At 41.4% G+C, this 16,837-nt stretch overlaps 2 protein-coding genes and 1 non-coding gene across 12 annotated transcripts; 1 reads left to right on the plus strand and 2 right to left on the minus strand.

The window, feature by feature from the left end:
* Nucleotides 1-812: 812 nt before the first annotated feature.
* On the minus strand, nt 813-11,637 carry LOC106566376 (uncharacterized). 6 transcript variants are annotated; one of them, XM_082959810.1, is made up of 11 exons: nt 11,404-11,637; nt 10,623-10,727; nt 10,267-10,301; nt 9,857-9,939; nt 9,691-9,738; nt 8,107-8,154; nt 7,973-8,020; nt 7,833-7,886; nt 7,667-7,714; nt 7,477-7,533; nt 813-2,709 (listed from the first exon to the last, which is right to left on the minus strand). In XM_082959810.1, exons 1-11 carry the CDS (start codon nt 11,483-11,485, stop codon nt 2,472-2,474), a joined length of 846 nt encoding a protein of 281 aa, XP_082815936.1. In that variant the 5' UTR covers nt 11,486-11,637; the 3' UTR covers nt 813-2,471. The 6 variants fall into 6 exon arrangements, with proteins under 6 accessions (XP_082815936.1, XP_082815937.1, XP_045548829.2 ...); XM_082959811.1 differs by lacking the exon at nt 7,833-7,886; XM_045692873.2 differs by lacking the exon at nt 8,107-8,154 and having other exon boundaries at nt 11,404-11,636.
* On the plus strand, nt 11,158-11,227 carry trnat-ugu (transfer RNA threonine (anticodon UGU)). The gene has a single exon. It is a non-coding gene; the product is annotated as a tRNA-Thr (tRNA).
* A 153-nt stretch (nt 11,638-11,790) lies between the features above and the next one.
* Nucleotides 11,791-16,640, minus strand: LOC106566374 (uncharacterized). Of its 5 annotated transcripts, none has more exons than XM_014134330.3 (6): nt 15,181-16,640; nt 14,729-14,771; nt 12,819-14,547; nt 12,592-12,664; nt 12,201-12,311; nt 11,791-12,119 (listed from the first exon to the last, which is right to left on the minus strand). In XM_014134330.3, exons 2-6 carry the CDS (start codon nt 14,769-14,771, stop codon nt 12,018-12,020), a joined length of 2,058 nt encoding a protein of 685 aa, XP_013989805.1. In that variant the 5' UTR covers nt 15,181-16,640; the 3' UTR covers nt 11,791-12,017. The 5 variants fall into 5 exon arrangements, with proteins under 5 accessions (XP_013989805.1, XP_013989804.1, XP_013989802.2 ...); XM_014134329.3 differs by having other exon boundaries at nt 14,729-14,774; XM_014134327.3 differs by having other exon boundaries at nt 12,819-14,574; nt 15,181-16,639.
* Nucleotides 16,641-16,837: the final 197 nt, after the last annotated feature.

Below are 16,837 nucleotides of genomic sequence, written 5' to 3' on the forward strand. Positions count from 1 at the left end.
CTGGTCTCAGATCTGTTTGTGCTGACTTGCCACTGTTGGTGAGACAATAACAACAGATCTGGGACCAGGCTAAAAGTTTGATACTGGTACTAAGACTGAAAGTTTGACTGTGAAACATTAATTAGGTTTCTTGTTAATGTTGTTTTTTTACACTATTAGTCTAAATCATTTCATTTTATTAAAAGACAGCACAGTAAATTAACAGGGGGCAACATCAAGGATAATGGATTCTTGCTTTTACAGATAGCGATCCAAGGTTAAGAGAAATGTCTAACATAGCAGCTATAGGAGTTGGCGTGGTAACACTAACAGATCTGGGACCATCTTATTGATAGCTGTAACTTGCCTCGGATGACCAGGCTTCGCTCCATTTGGAAAGATGGCTTTGAGACCCGTTGGGACGTCCATCTCCGAGAGAGACCCGTTGGGACGTCCATCTCCGAGAGAGACCCGTTGGGACGTCCATCTCCGAGAGAGACCCGTTGGGACGTCCATCTCTGAGAGAGACCCGTTGGGACGTCCATCTCCGAGAGAGACCCGTTGGGACGTCCATCTCCGAGAGAGACCCGTTGGGACGTCCATTTCCGAGAGAGACTAGTGTGCCCTCTGTAGTATCTAGAATCTATGGGGTTTTATATTTCACTCGGTTATGAATTACCACATTCACCGATATCACTAAGTTCTATTCACTGTGGAGCTGGGAACAAATTACAAAGAAAAAATGATCTCTTACATTCTGTTATCACAGATTATATCCTCTACTAGTTAATACTACTAACCTAATTCAAATGAAATAAAAAAATAGCAGACAATTTGATATAAAAACATTTATTTTAAAGTTGGAGAATCCTATGAGTGACCCAATGGCTGGATACAAAATATATCTGAACAGTCAGAAAAATCTATGTAAACAGTTACTGTCCTGCTGAAAGTATTTTCATTTGTAAACTGGGTCTGTCCTAAATGGCATCCTATTGCCTATATAGGACACAGCCTGTGCTTATAAACATTCTTGTGTGACCAAAGTGATCTCCTCTGATAAAACAGACAAGTGTCTGAAAACTTTAAAAAGTTACTATTACAAATGATACTGCAGGTGTAAAAAAAATAAAAAGCCGTGGCATGTCTTATGGTGACGTCAGGCGTTAACACGAGTATGTCTAACAAAACCACAACTCACAGTACATTTAAAATGACCATATACCGACCACAGTAATTACATTTCTATAAATGTATGGATAGAAATCATTAACAGTTCAAAATGCTAAAGGCACTTCATTTAGAACTGTTATTGCCCCCCACAATTAAATCGAAGGGGCTATGGATCTGTTTACAGTTGCCTTGTTTAGAACTTTAATGTAATTTAGAATTTTGTAACGTCATTTAGAACTTTAAAACGCCATTTAGAACTTTAATATCATTTAGAACTTTAACGTCACTTAGAACTTTAATTTAATTTAGAATTTTGTAATATCATTTAGAACTGTAATTTAGAATTTTGTAACATCATTTCGAACTTTAAAACGCCATTTAGAACTTTAATATCATTTAGAAATTTGTAACGTCATTTAGAACTTTAAAACGCCATTTAGAACTTTAATATCATTTAGAACTTTAATATCATTTAGAACTTTGTAATGTCATTTAGAACTTTAATATCATTTAGAACTTTGTAACGTTATTTAGAACTTTAATGCCAGGTGGGCTGGGGTTCTCCTACAATACAGGATCCATGAGTTAGCCAACTAACGAAATAACTAGAGATTTTCCAGCTAAACTTAATGTGTTTTTGGTTGTTGAGTCAATTAGACCCCCCCCCATGCCCATTTCAAGCTACAGTACTGCTTTGTAGTACTGTATACCCTCAAGAATGCAGAGAGAATGTGAGGATACTGCATCTGGCTGACTAAGCAAGACTATACAACTAGATGGCTCATTGTGTCAGGACTTTTACACAAATAGCCATTACCAAATCATACCCAATAGCCAGTATCATATACATTTACTGTGGGCCGTGGGCTCTACATTTGTGAAGATGAAGATAGTACTGTGAGGGAAAGTGGCTTCACTATTACCCACAGTAGAAGCACCCTAAGGTAGTTCTATGATAAACAGAACACTATACATACACACATCACCATCTAGTAACTACAATAGGAGTTGGGACAGGAGGAAACGTTATGGCTTTCCTTTCACCAATAGTAAAGTTCCCAGAACCCAATGCCAGTCACCTTATATAAAGAACACGCAAAAAGAGTTAAAAGAAAAAACAGGCACGGGAAGTGCCATAATATAGTTGTAAAATATGAAAACTGGGTCGTATTCATTAGGATACACACGTAATGAAACATTTTAAAAACATTGTCCAAATGAGCGATTCTTATAGCGCAAGTTGAAATAGTACTTCCCCGTTTTGGACCGTTTCTTGCCTAATGAACACATCCCAGATGTACTTTTATTTGTACATTTGATCATTGGATTTTGTTAAAGGGGCTACTCTCTGCAGACTCCATGTTGGTGAATATGAAGTAGAGGAACCCGGCTAAGATCAGGAAGACCAGGAACTGGATCCAGAGAGGGATCAGTCTCCCAGAGCTCGTTGTTTTTTCCTTCTTCACAACTCCACCTCCAGACTTCACCACAGGCGTTGGTTTGGAGTAGGATGATGATGATGATGATGAAGGCGACAGTGTGTTGTAGACAAGGGGCCTGAAAACAGTCTCAAACATTACTACATTCAGCTATGTGATCAGAACAACATAGTAAAAGCAGGCTTCTTTAATAAGGGGGATAGGTCCGTTTTTATGCAGAGCCTTCTGTAAGTATTCATACACCTTGACTTATTACACATTTTGTTGTGTTACAGCCTGAATTCAAAATTGATTAAATGTATTATTTGTCCTCACCCATCTACACACAATACCCCATAATGACAAAGTTAGATATTTGTTTATTTTTTTTTATTTTTTACACGTTTGCAAATGTATTGAAAACGAAACACAAATCTCATTTTCGTAAGAATTCACACCCGAGTCAATACATGTTAGAAACACCTTTGGCAGAAATTACAGCTGTGAGTCTTTCTGGGTAAGTCTAAGAGCCCTTCACACCTGGATTGTACAACATTTGCATACTTTAAAAAAAATTCTTCAAGCTCTGAAGTTGGTAGTTGATCATTGCTAAACAGCCATTTTCAAGTCTTGCTATAGATTTACAAGTAGATTTAAGTCACAACTGTAACTAGGCCACTCAGGAACATTCAATATCGTCTTGGTAACCAACTCCAGCGTAGATATGGCCTTGTGTTTTAGGTTATTGTTCTGCTGAAAGGTGAATTTGTCTCCCAGTGTCTGATGGAAAGCAGACTGAACCAGGATTTCCTCTAGGATAATGCCTGTGCTTAGCTTTAGCCTGTTTATTTTTATCCTTAAAAAAAAAAACTCCCATGACCTTGCCAATGACAAGCATACCCATAACATGATGCAGTTACCACCATGCTTAAAAATATAAAAGTGTTACTCTGATGTGTTGGATCTGCCCCAAACATAACACTTTGTATTCAGGACATGAAGTACATTTCTTTGTTACCCTTTTTTTTTAAAACAATTTTACTTTAGTGCCTTATTGCAAACACGATGCATGTTTTGGAATATCAGTATTCTGTACAGGCCTTCTTCTTTTCACTCCGTCATTTAGGTTATTTGCCCTTCTTTGCGAGGCATTGGAAAACCTCCCTGGTCTTTGTGGTTGAATCTGTGTTTGAAATGTACTACTCGATTGAGAGGCCTTACAGATAATTGCATGTGTGGGGTAGAGATGAAGTAGTCATAAAAAAAAAAAAAGAATGTTGAACACTATAATTGCCCACTGAGTCCATGCAATGTTATGTGGCTTGTTAAGCACATTATTAGGCTTGCCATAACAACAGGGTTGAATACTTATTGACTCAAGGCATTTCAGATTTATTTTTTATTAATTTGTAAACATGTCTACAAACAGAATTCCACTTTTACATGATGGAGTATTGTGTGTAGGCCAGAGACAACATTTCCATTGAATCTATTTTAAAATGAAGGCTGTAAAAAGTCAAGGGGTGGGAATAATTCCTGAAGGCACTCGGAAACTATTCAGACCCTTTTACTTTTTCCACATTTTGTTAAGTTACAGCCTTATTCTAAAATGTATGAAATTGTTTTTCCCTCATCAATCAACACACAATACTCCATAATGTTTGCAAATATATTAAAAATAAAACAGAAATATCACATTTACATAAGTATTCAGACCCTTTACTCAGTACTTTGTTGAAGCACCTTTGGCAGCGATTACAGCATCGAGTCTTCTTGGGTATGGCGCTACAAGCTTGGCACACCTGTATTTGGGGAGTTTCTCACATTCTTCTCTGCAGATCCTTTCAAGCTCTGTCAGGTTGGATAGGCAGCGTCACTGCACAGCTACAGTGCCTTGCGAAAGTATTCGGCCCCCTTGAACTTTTCGACCTTTTGCCACATTTCAGGCTTCAAACATAAAGATATAAAACTGTAATTTTTTTGTGAAGAATCAACAAGTGGGACACAATTATGAAGTGGAACGAAATGTATTGGATATTTCAAACTTTTTGCAAAATTATTCAGCCCCTTTACTTTCAGTGCAGCAAACTCTCTCCAGAAGTTCAGTGAGGATCTCTGAATGATCCAATGTTGACCTAAATGACTAATGATGATAAATAGAATCCACCTGTGTGTAATCAAGTCTCCGTATAAATGCACCTGCTCTGTGATAGTCTCAGAGGTCCGTTTAAAGCGCAGAGAGCATCATGAAGAACAAGGAACACACCAGGCAGGTCCAAGATACTGTTGTGGAGAAGTTTAAAGCCGGATTTAGATACAAAAAGATTTCCCAAGCTTTAAACATCCCAAGGAGCACTGTGCAAGCGATAATATTGAAATGGAAGGAGTATCAGACCACTGCAAATCTACGAAGACCCGGCCGTCCCTCTAAACTTTCAGCTCATACAAGGAGAAGACTGATCAGAGATGCAGCCAAGAGGCCCATGATCACTCTGGATGAACTGCAGAGATCTACAGCTGAGGTGGGAGACTCTGTGCATAGGACAACAATCAGTCGTGTACTGCACAAATCTGGCCTTTATGGAAGAGTGGCAAGAAGAAAGCCATTTCTTAAAGATATCCATAAAAAGTGTCGTTTAAAGTTTGCCACTAGCCACCTGGGAGACACACCAAACATGTGGAAGAAGGTGCTCTGGTCAGATGAAACCAAAATCGAACTTTTTGGCAACAATGCAAAACGTTATGTTTGGCGTAAAAGCAACACAGCTCATCACCCTGAACACACCATCCCCACTGTCAAACATGGTGGTGGCAGCATCATGGATTGGGCCTGCTTTTCTTCAGCAGGGGCAGGGAAGATGGTTAAAATTGATGGGAAGATGGATGGAGCCAAATACAGGATCATTCTGGAAGAAAACCTGATGGAGTCTGCAAAAGACCTGAGACTGGGACGGAGATTTGTCTTCCAACAAGACAATGATCCAAAACATAAAGCAAAATCTACAATGGAATGGTTCACAAATAAACATATCCAGGTGTTAGAATGGCCAAGTCAAAGTCCAGACCTGAATCCAATCGAGAATCTGTGGAAAGAACTGAAAACTGCTGTTCACAAACACTCTCCATCCAACCTCACTGTGCTCGAGCTGTTTTGCAAGGAGGAATGGGCAAAAATTTCAGTCTCTCGATGTGCAAAACTGATAGAGACATACCCCAAGCGACTTACAGCTGTAATCGCAGCAAAAGGTGGCGCTACAAAGTATTAACTTAAGGGGGCTGAATAATTTTGCACGCCCAATTTTTCAGTTTTTTATTTGTTAAAAAAGTTTGAAATATCCAATAAATTTCGTTCCACTTCATGATTGTGTCCCACTTGTTGTTGATTCTTCACAAAAAATTACAGTTTTATATCTTTATTTTTGAAGCCTGAAATGTGGCAAAAGGTCGAAAAGTTCAAGGGGGCCGAATACTTTCGCAAGGCACTGTATTTTCAGGCTCTGGCTGGGCCACTCAAGGACATTCAGAGACTTGTCCTGAAGCCACTCCTGCATTGTTTTGGCTGTGTGTTTAGGGTGGTTGTCCTGTTGGAAGGTGAACCTTTGCCCCAGTCTGAGGTCCTGAGCGCTCTGGAGCAAGTTTTCATCAAGGATCTCTCTGTACTTTTCTCCGTTCATCTTTCCCTCGATCTTGACAAGTCTCCCATTCCCTGTCGCTGAAAAACATCCCCACAACATGATGCTGCCACCACCATGCTTCACTGTAGGGATGGTGTCAGGTTCCTCCAGACGTGACGCTTGGCATTCAGGCCAAAGAGTTCAATCTTGGTTTCATCAGACCAGAGAATGTTGTTTCTCAAGGTCAGAGTCCTTTAGGTGCCTTTTGGCAAACTCCAAGTGGGCTGTCATGTGCCTTTTACTGAGGAGTGGCTTCCGTCTGGCCACTCTACCATAAAGGCCTGGTTGGTGGAGTACTGCAGAGATGGTTGTCCTTTTGGAAGGTTCTCCCATCTCCACAGAGGAACTCTGGAGCTCGGGTTCTTGGTCACCTCCCTGACCAAGGCCCTTCTCCCCCGATTGCTCAGTTTGGCTGGGCGACCAGCTCTAGGAAGTTTGGTGGTTCCAAACTTCTTCCATTTAAGAATGATGGAGGCCACTGTGTTCTTGGGGACCTTCAATGCTGCGGAAATGTTTTGCTACCCTTCCCCAGATCTGTGCCTCGATACAATCCTGTCTCGGAGCTCTATGGACAATTCCTTCAACCTCATGGCTTGGTTTTTGCTCTGACATGAACTGTCAACTGTGGGACCTTATATAGACAGGTGTGTGCCTTTCCAAATCATGTCCAATCAATTGAATTTACCACAGGTGGACTCCAATCAAGTTGTAGAAACATGTCAAGGATGATCAATGGGAAACAGGATGCACCTGAGCTCAATTTCCAGTCATATAGCACAGGGTCTGAATACTTATGTAAATAAGGTATTTCTTTTAATGAATTTGCAAAAGATTCTAAAAAACCTGTTTACTTTGTCATCATGGGGTATTGTGTGTAGATTTTAGGAAAATTGTTTATTTCATCCATTTTAGAATAAGGCTGTCACGTAACAAAATGTGGGAAAAGGGGTCTGAATACTTTCTGAATGCACTGTACTATAGGTACATTCAAGTGGAACAGTGGACTACCTGGTGTATATGAATGAAGGATACATGTCAGAGAAGCAGAAAACACCTCTCTGAACAATTAGCCTGGTTTCAGATCAGTTTATGCTATATTGCCAGCTCGTATTGGTTGTTTTCGGCACAATAATGACCATAGGACTTGGCAAGACCGCAACAGATCTGGGACCGAAGCTATGAAAACATTTATTATACATAAACAATGTCAAATCTGTTTAAACAAAACTTACTCATCAATGTACTGTCTTCCGCTGCTGTACTCTGGTCTTGATCTCGAATAGAGTTTACTGCAAAGGAGAGAGAGAGAGAGAGAGAGAAAAGCTTTGATCAATTTTATTGGTCCACTTTAAAATCAACTGACCACACAAACACTGAATAACATCACAACATTTATTAATGCAAAGCTATCTGTAAACATACTCATCCACACGGTCCCTCTCGCTGTACACTGGTCTTGAATAGGGTTTACTGCAAAGGAGAGAGAAAAGCTTTGATTAGTTGTATTGGTCCACTTTAAATCAACTGACCACAAAAACACTGAATAACATCACAACATTTACTAATGCAAAGCTATCTGCAAACGTACTCATCTACCCGGTCCCTCTCGCTGTACTCTGGTCTTGATCTCATGTAGGGTTTACTGCAAAGGAGAGAGAGAGAGAACCTTTGATTAGTTGTATTGGTCCACTTTAAATCAACTGACCACAAAGCTATCTGTAAACATACTCATCCACCCGGTCCCTCTCGCTGTACACTGGTCTTGAATAGGGTTTACTGCAAAGGAGAGAGAGAGAGAACCTTTGATTAGTTGTATTGGTCCACTTTAAATCAACTGACCACAAAGCTATCTGTAAACATACTCATCCACCCGGTCCCTCTCGCTGTACACTGGTCTTGAATAGGGTTTACTGCAAAGGAGAGAGCGAGAAAAGCTTTGATTAGTTGTATTGGTACACTTTAACTTGTTGGGGCTAGGGGGCAGTATTTTCACGGCCGGATAAAAAAACGTACCCGATTTAAACCGGTTACTACTCTTGCCCAGAAACGAGAATATGCATATAATTAGTAGATTTGGATAGAAAACACTCAAAAGTTTCTAAAACTGTTTGAATGGTGTCTGTGAGTATAACAGAACTCATATGGCAGGCCAAAACCTGAGAAGATTCCATGCAGGAAGTTCCCTGTCTGACAATTTGTTGTCCTTCTGTTGCATCTCTATCGAAAATACAGGTTTCTGTGCTGTTACGTGACACTTTCTAAGGCTTCCATTGGCTCTCTAAAGCGTTCAGAAAGCGGAATGACGTGTCTCCTGTCTCTGGGCAAAGTACAGCAGCAGAGTTTGTAAGTGGCCTGCCTGGGGAAAGTGAGACTGAGATGCGCGTTCACGAGACTTCTCAATTTTTTTCTTTCAGCCTTTGAATGAATACAACGTTGTCCGGTTCGAATATTATCGCTATTTTACGAGAAAAATAGCATACAAATCGATTTTAAACAGCGTTTGACATGCTTCTAAGTACGCTAATGGAATATTTTGAATTTTTTGGTCACGAAATGCGCTCGCGCGTTACCCTTCGGATAGTGACTTGAACGCACCAACAAAACGGAGGTATTTGGATATAACTATGGATTATTTGGAACCAAAACAACATTTGTTGCTGAAGTAGAAGTCCTGGGAGTGCATTCTGACGAAGAACAGCAAAGGTAATCCAATTTTTCTAATAGTAATTCTGAGTTTAGGTTGTCCCAAACTTGGTGGGTGTCAAAATAGCTAGCCGTGATGGCCGGGCTATATACTCAGAATATTGCAAAATGTGCTTTCGCCGAAAATCTATTTTAAAATCTGACATAGCGTTTGCATAAAGGAGTTCTGTATCTATATTTCTTAAAATAATTGTTATGTATTTTGTCAACGTTTAACATGAGTAATTTAGTAAATTCACCGGAGGTTTTCGGTGGGTATGCTAGTTCTGAACATCACATGCTAATGTAAAAAGCTGGTTTTTGATATAAATATGAACTTGATTGAACAAAACATGCATGTATAACATAATGTCCTAGGAGTGTCATCTGATGAAGATCATCAAAGGTTAGTGCTGCATTTAGCTGTGGTTTTGGTTTTTGTGACATATATGCTTGCTTTGAAAATGGCTGTGTGATTATTTTTGGCAGGGTACTCTCCTGACATAAAGCCTTTTTGAAATCAGACAACGTGGTTAGATTAACAAGAGTCTTATCTTTAAAATGGTGTAAAATAGTCATATGTTTGAGAAATTGAAGTTATAGCATTTTTGAGGTATTTGTATTTCGCGCCACGCGATTCCACTGGCTGTTGAATAGGGTGGGACGCAAACGTCCCACTGTCCCAGAGAGGTTAAATCAACTGACCACACAAACACTGGATAACATCACAACATTTACTAATCCAAAGCTATCTGTAAACATACTCATCCACCCGGTCCCTCTCGCTGTACACTGGTCTTGAATAGGGTTTACTGCAAAGGAGAGAGAAAAGCTTTGATTAGTTGTATTGGTCCACTTTAAATCATCTGACCACACAAACACTGGATAACATCACAACATTTACTAATGCAAAGCTATCTGTAAACATACTCATCCACCCGGTCCCTCTCGCTGTACTCTGGTCTTGATCTCATGTAGGGTTTCCCATCTCCAGAAGGCCCCTCACTGCTAACCTGCAAATATGAGAAACAGAAAAATATTGATGGTCACAAACTGGGTGGTTCAAGCCCTGAATGCTGATTGGCTGAATTTTTTAAAATTTTTGACTGCCCTAATTCTGTCTTAACCAGTTTATAATAGCAATTCAGAGGTTTGTGGTATATTGTCAATATATCACGGCTAAGGGCTGTATCCAGGCACTCGTGCCTAAGAACAACCCTTATCCGTGGTATATAGGCCATATACCACACCCCCCCTCGGGAATTATTGCATAATTAGACATTCTGTTTACAAAAGGACATGTTGTAGAAGCAACTGCAAACAAACGAATCAATACTTACTGGTGTCTGATAGGTAACGTAGGTGACTTCTTCCTCTGAAATTAAGAAAAAAGTAAACCAACATTCCCGAGTTCCACTTTCTTATTTACATTTTTGTTCAACCTTTATTTAACTTGGCAAGCCTAAACCAGCCAAACCCTATCCAGGGCGACGCTGGGCCAATTGTTGCGCCCCGCCTTATGGGACTCGCAATCACGGCCAGTTGTGATACAGCCCGGGACCGAACCAGGGCCTGTAGTGACAACTGCGATGCAGTGCTTTAGACCGCTGCGCCACTCGGGAGCTTAGTTCAGTCTAATGGTAGATGTATGCCTATGCATAAAGTAGCCTTGTGTCATTGTGCATGTCTAACTTACGGTCCTCTCTGTAGAAGGTTCTGTCTGGAGATGGTGTTGTCACGGTGACCTTGGCTTTGGTCATGGCTTCTTTCAGCTTCTTCTCATACAGTGGTCTTGTAGTGTCTTCAATGCAGAAATGTTAGATGTGGCTCAGTAATGCAATTAAAACCATAGTTAACATGACTATTAGAATATCATCTGCACATTTGAGACTGTCTGGTCATAGATATGTAATTTAGTCTATTAGGCAGGCCTACTCAGACTAGGAATTTGTAGCCAACGTTAGCTAAACTAAGCATACCCAGTCTATGTATTGTAACTTTAAAACACAGGCTGGCCTAGCCAACTACACTCCACGATTAACGATGGCTTTCGCGGCAATAAAAAAATAAATATTAAAACTAGTGTAGGAGGACTGGAGCTCTGATGTCACATACAATTAAGTTTTTATTCAAAAAGAAACTACGTATTTCAACTATGTAAATGCGTGTTATTCTTTCATTTTCTGTGAAGTCGGAGCTGCAGTCCGCCCACACTAGTCAACGCTCAACTCGCGTGGCTCAGTTGGTAGAGCATGGTGTTTGTAACGCCAGGGTTGTGGGTTCGATTCCCACGGGGGACCAGTACGAAGAAAAGAAAAAATGTATGAAATGTATGCATTCACTACTGTAAGTCGCTCTGGATAAGAGCGTCTGCTAAATGACTAAAATGTAAACTCCATAGTAAATCGTTGAGTGTAGTCGGCTAGGGCTGGGTAAGCTTAGCTAACGTGAGCTAATTCTAACAAAGCGTGACTTACCAACGATAGGCCCATGCTTAATTCCATACTCATCCAGCAGGTCCTTGATTTCTTGGTCTGATTTATTGCACAGTGCGGTCATACTGTCGGCGATATATTCGTAGCTACTCTGATTGAAACAGACAATTACTCGTGTTGACTAACAGTTACAGTTTCATTTCCAAAAAATGAACCTTGTGTCCCTACCCACTTCTACACAACATTCCTCTGTTATTTCCGGGTCCTCTTTGAACATTCTACTGAGACAGCGCCCTCCTCTGAATCTCCTACAGTCACATAGTAACGTTACCAGAGAATTTATACAGTAACATTTATATTTGTGTGCAAAATACAAAAGCTTTCTGTATCTGTGATGCCAACAACAACAAAAACGACTGACGCTTAAAGTTGAATGGGATTATAAATATACCCCTTTATTATCCACAAAACAGATAAAGTCATGATACCGATGGTGCCATGATGAAAATAAGTGACAGCAACTACAGTATATAAGGAGATAGCATTTGCCTTACTATTAAGCATTTTTAACTTAACTACTGCTACTTTACGTTCTAATTATATTCAGACACATTGACAATACAGTACAGTAGTTAGGCAAGACAATTTTAGCCACATCACCAGTCCAAGTCCAGTTGGTATCTTGTCCACCAAAATGTCAGAAGTCCAATCACTGTCAACAGGGTTATCTTCACCAGTAACTTTAGCACCCTCAGACACTACAGAAACACAGTGTGTCAAAGGAATCAATCAATCAATGAAGCCCTTTTTTTATAGCAAGTTGTGGGTTAAAGACTTACCTGGTCTCTCTTGGTGTGGGTCTGAGGCATTTTGTTGAGATCTTGTAGTTCTCCTTGTGGCTCTTGTGTCTCAGGTAAACTCATTCTCTGTCTCTCAGGCTCACTCTCCTCCTGAAATAGTCACAACATCGTCATGTGCTGGTAGCTGAAGGAAAGAGACAAATAGAGAGACAGAGAGAGACAGAGAGAGAGAGACAGACAGAGAGACATAGAGAGAGAGACAGAGAGACAGAGAGAGAGAGACAGAGAGACAGAGAGAGAGAGAGAGAGACAGAGAGAGACAGAGAGAGAGAGACAGAGAGACAGAGAGACAGAGAGAGAGAGAGAGAGAGAGAGACAGAGAGACAGAGAGAGAGTGTGTTTGGGCTTGTGTGTGTGTGTGTGTGCTCACTTCAAGCCTTTCTGTAGAATCCAGGTCCTCGTCTCCATCAGATAAGTTGTCGACCAAATCTACATCGCTGCTGCTGAGAACGTAGTAGACAGGCAGTAACATAGTAAATCACTCATCTATACCACAGTGACAGTGACAGTATATATGACATGTCTTGTTCAAGTAGAAATAGGCATTTTCTGGTTAGCGGGTGACGTAAGTCTTTTTATGGTTGTTATTTCACTTACCTGTCTGTGTATTCAATGACTTGAGGCAGGGGATCCATGCAGAACTGAACTCTATGCTTCCTCACTGAAAAATCCCATTCTGTTCCCGTAGCATTCTCCCCCTCCTCCTCTTCATCATCATTATAAAACTTGTAGAATGCCTTGATTCTCTCTTTCTCTTGTTCCCAACTCCTATTATCCTCTTCATCATCCTCTTCATCTGCAAGTTCTTCACTCTCTGTGATTCCAGACGCGTCATATTGGTAATCTTGAATTAAACCACCACGTTCCACATTATTTTCCCCTGTGTCCCAGCTTATATCAGTGTGAATGTGGCTCTTCAGTCTTCCTGCTAGTTCCAGTTGAACTTTGCAAAGATGTTCCTCTTCTAAAGCCCCTGGCCCAGCCTCACCCCAAAGCCAAGTCTCCCGTTTACCCTCTCTTTGTTCAGCCTCCGATGTCCACAACGCTCCGGGAAAACTTTCCTCAAAGTCAGATGATGACACGTTGCCGGTACCTCTGGAGATAGTTATAGCTGCTCTACCGCGTCTGGCCTCACTGTGAAGGGTAAAAGTGGGGACGTCAGAGATGGTTTCTGAAAGATGCAGGTCGGCAGCAACACTCTGCTTGGAGCCGTCCTCCTCTCCACCTCCCCGCTGAACTTTCAGAGGAGGATCCTCTGATCCCCGGTCTCTCTGAGGAAGACCCTGGTATCTTGGCAGCGCTGGGTGTTCTTCATTATACTTCTGTTGTTCCTCCTCATCCTCACTAGAACCGCCACTGGAACCATTGCTGTCACTCTGAGGTTCAAGATGGTATCCAATACTCTTCCTCATGCTAGTGTCAATATTGGTATTGAACATCGCACAATCTGCTAAATCTTGCTCAACTTCTACGCGTGGAAAGATAGCGGCTGTTACCTCTTCCATGACGTCAACGTTCTCCTCTGTATTCCAGATACCCTCCAAGGGACTAGACAGTTTTCCTCCATCCTTTTTGTATTTACATGGAGAGCAGACAGAGGGGTAATCTGCAAATCTTTCATCCGCCTCTTGGTGGTCGTCCCATAGGAACTCCTTCATTTTCTTCTGAAGCGGGTGTTCCACCAAGGCGTTGACCATAAGAGCTTGCACATTCTGCGTTGCTGCAGGATCTGGACAATCATAAACAACCTCTGGAGCTCCATCTTCATCTTGCTCTTCTTCCTCTTCCATCTCCTGAGGAAATGTCTGCTGGGAGAGTAAGTTCGCTACTTTATTGCCCTCTTTTCTCTGTTTTTTGGTGATAGAGCTAGTCAGGACCTCCAGGTCTGAATCAGATGATTCCTCTTGGTTTTCTTCAGCCGTCTGTCTTTCCTCTTCTTCACATATATCTGCTGTGATCTCCATGGTGACATCTTCAGTGAAACCCACAAAACACCTCACATCACTGTTCTCGTAAGCACCTTGCTCTACGTTTCTGACTTCACGGTTTTCACTCTCTTGTTCAGCAAAAGGTTGTCCTGTGGTTACAATCTTCTCTATGTCCAGTAGAGCACCATCCCAGCTTTCTTCATCGTAGTGAACAACCACAGACCAACCCCCTGGCGAGCCAAGGTTCTTTATTCCTGTGTCCTCCTCTTCTCCTGAACCCATCTCTTCCTCATCAATATGTTGAGTCTCCTCTTCGTCATCATATGTCTCCACTGAGATATGGTCAGATACAGTTTCAGATTCTTCGTCAAAATGGACAGATTCAAAGTCTAACTCTCCTTCAGGGAAAGATGGGAGGGATGAGTCTGCAACAACAACATCATCACAGACAGAAAAATATCATATGAGATGGAAAATAATAACAAAGACAGAAAAACAAAACCAAAAACTTTCAGGAAGTAATTGCACTAAATGTCAGTGAAGGTGCAGTGTTCTAACTACAACCTGCATAACGCTTACCTGAAAATGCATCCGTTAACGAATCAGCAAAGTTCTGTTCCATCTTCTAGGTAGAATAGGATAGGTACATTCAAACTATATATGTCATAGCATGTTTCTGCATTTAGTTTTTCAGTTCACCAAGAGACAAGCAGGCAAGAGACATGTTATGATTTAACGTTTGACAGCATTTCATTTCCTATTAAGTTTTTCTGGTTTCTGACAGGAAGAGAGTGAGTTTAGTTTTACATCTGTTATTGCATCATGTAGCTTCCTGTCATAATGGGGATACAGAAATAGACCAAAACATATCGACAAGTAGTGACAGACAGACAGTACAGAAAGAGAACTACCGGTACAAAATAGCTAAAATTAATATGTTAATTAAAATGACAGAAAATCACAGTCTGTTAAAAGCATTTGCTTTGTCATAAATAAAGTCACACATAAGATGTTTATGTTGATGTACTCACCGTAGATTCAACATGTCAGCCTTGCTGTGGTTTTACTTTCAGATGTAGAACACAAGCCCCAGCCCTACCTCTATCCCTCAGAGATGTAGGCTACCACTTCCACCCTGTCTATCTGTCTCTGTCTGTCTCTGGCAAATTAGGGTGCATCAACTGTCTAGGCCCTACCGCATATAACTTCCTGGTGAATATATAAACAATGTTCTTATCTCCATTCTTGCATAATATGTTATAAGGAATCAATCCAAAATAGACTTCAGCCTGCAGATATCCAATAAATACAATGTATTAGTCTTTGTGCTGACTGAAATAATATATTTTCTCATACGCTATCTCATATGATATTTTTCTGTCTGTGATGTTGTTTTTGCAGACTCATCCCTCCCATCTATCCCTGAAGGAGAGTTAGACTTTGAGTCGTCTATTTTGACGAAGCCAATCCAGACATGTCTCCTGGAACATTACCGGTGCTGAGAGAGGAAGAGGAAGATGTAGGACAGGAAGAGGTAGAGGGAGAGCCTGGTGGAGAATCTGAAACTATATCTGACCATATCTCAGTGGAGAAATAGGATGTGAGAGTGAATGAAGAGGAGACTCAACATATTGATGAGGAAGAGATGGGTTCAGGAGAAGAGGAGAAAATATATCGATGAGAAAGAGATGGGTTCAGGAGAAGAGAAGACAACATATTGATGAGGAAGAGATGGGTTCAGGAGAAGAGAAGACTCAACATATTGATGAGGAAGAGATAAGCACAGTGTGTCTTTCTTAATTCCATTCGTTTGGTTTTAGTTTTGTGTGTATTGTTGCGTATTGTTAGATACTACTGCACTGTTGGAGCGAGGAACACAAGCATTTCACTACACCCGCAATAACATCTGCTAAATATATGTATGTGACCAACATCATTTGATTTGATGGCTTCCCCTTCAGAGTCTCAAACCTCCTGAATCACACACAGGTCACAGCGAGACAGAATCTAGAGAGGGAAATACAGAATCTAGAGAGGGAAAAACTCAATCTAGAGAGGGAAAAACAATCTAGAGAGGGAAAAACTGAATTTAGAGCGGGGAAATACAGAATCTAGGGAGGGGAAACAGAATCTATAAAGCGTATATTATCATGTGTGTGTATGCATGTGTCTGTGCCTATGTTTGTGTTGCTTCACAGTCCCCTCTGTTACATAAGGTGTATTTTTATCTTTAAAAAAAAAAATCTAATTTGACTGCTAGCACGTGTTACTTGATGTGGAATAGACAGTCACCCCTCCAGGACAGTCACCCCTCCAGAACAGTCGCCCCTCCAAGACAGTCACCCCTCCAAGACAGTCACCCCTCCAGGACAGTCACCCCTCCAGGACAGTCGCCCCTCCAGGACAGTCACCCCTCCAGGACAGTCACCCCTCCAGGACAGTCGCCTCCTCCAAGACAGTCGCCTCCTCCAGAACAGTCGCCCCTCCAGGACAGTCACCCCTCCAGGACAGTCGCCCCCTCCAGGACAGTCGCCCCCTCCAGGACAGTCACCCCTCCAGGACAGTCGCCCCCTCCAGGACAGTCACCCCTCCAGGACAGTCGCCCCCTCCAGGACAGTCACCCCTCCAGGACAGTCGCCCCCTCCAGGACAGTCACCCCTCCAGGACAGTCGCCCCCTCCAGGACAGT

The sequence above is a fragment of the Salmo salar genome, chromosome 13 (assembly GCF_965601325.2).
Source record: "Salmo salar chromosome 13, fSalSal1, whole genome shotgun sequence".
In the NCBI taxonomy this organism is placed as follows: domain Eukaryota; kingdom Metazoa; phylum Chordata; class Actinopteri; order Salmoniformes; family Salmonidae; genus Salmo; species Salmo salar.

Bases quoted from the DNA above. Each gene is read 5' to 3' on its own strand.
- LOC106566374 (XM_014134327.3), bottom strand. From the start codon at position 14,771: ATGGAACAGAACTTTGCTGATTCGTTAACGGATGCATTTTCAG. The intron at 12,312-12,591 runs GTGAGCACACAC...TGACTATTTCAG, and splicing joins ATTCTACAGAAAGGCTTGAA to GAGGAGAGTGAGCCTGAGAG. The intron at 12,120-12,200 runs GTAAGTCTTTAA...GTGTTTCTGTAG, and splicing joins CCCACACCAAGAGAGACCAG to TGTCTGAGGGTGCTAAAGTT.
- LOC106566376 (XM_082959810.1), bottom strand. From the start codon at position 11,485: ATGACCGCACTGTGCAATAAATCAGACCAAGAAATCAAGGACCTGCTG. The intron at 10,302-10,622 runs GTAAGTTAGACA...TCTTAATTTCAG, and splicing joins AACCTTCTACAGAGAGGACC to AGGAAGAAGTCACCTACGTT. The intron at 7,887-7,972 runs GTATGTTTACAG...TCTCCTTTGCAG, and splicing joins GAGAGGGACCGGGTGGATGA to TAAACCCTACATGAGATCAA.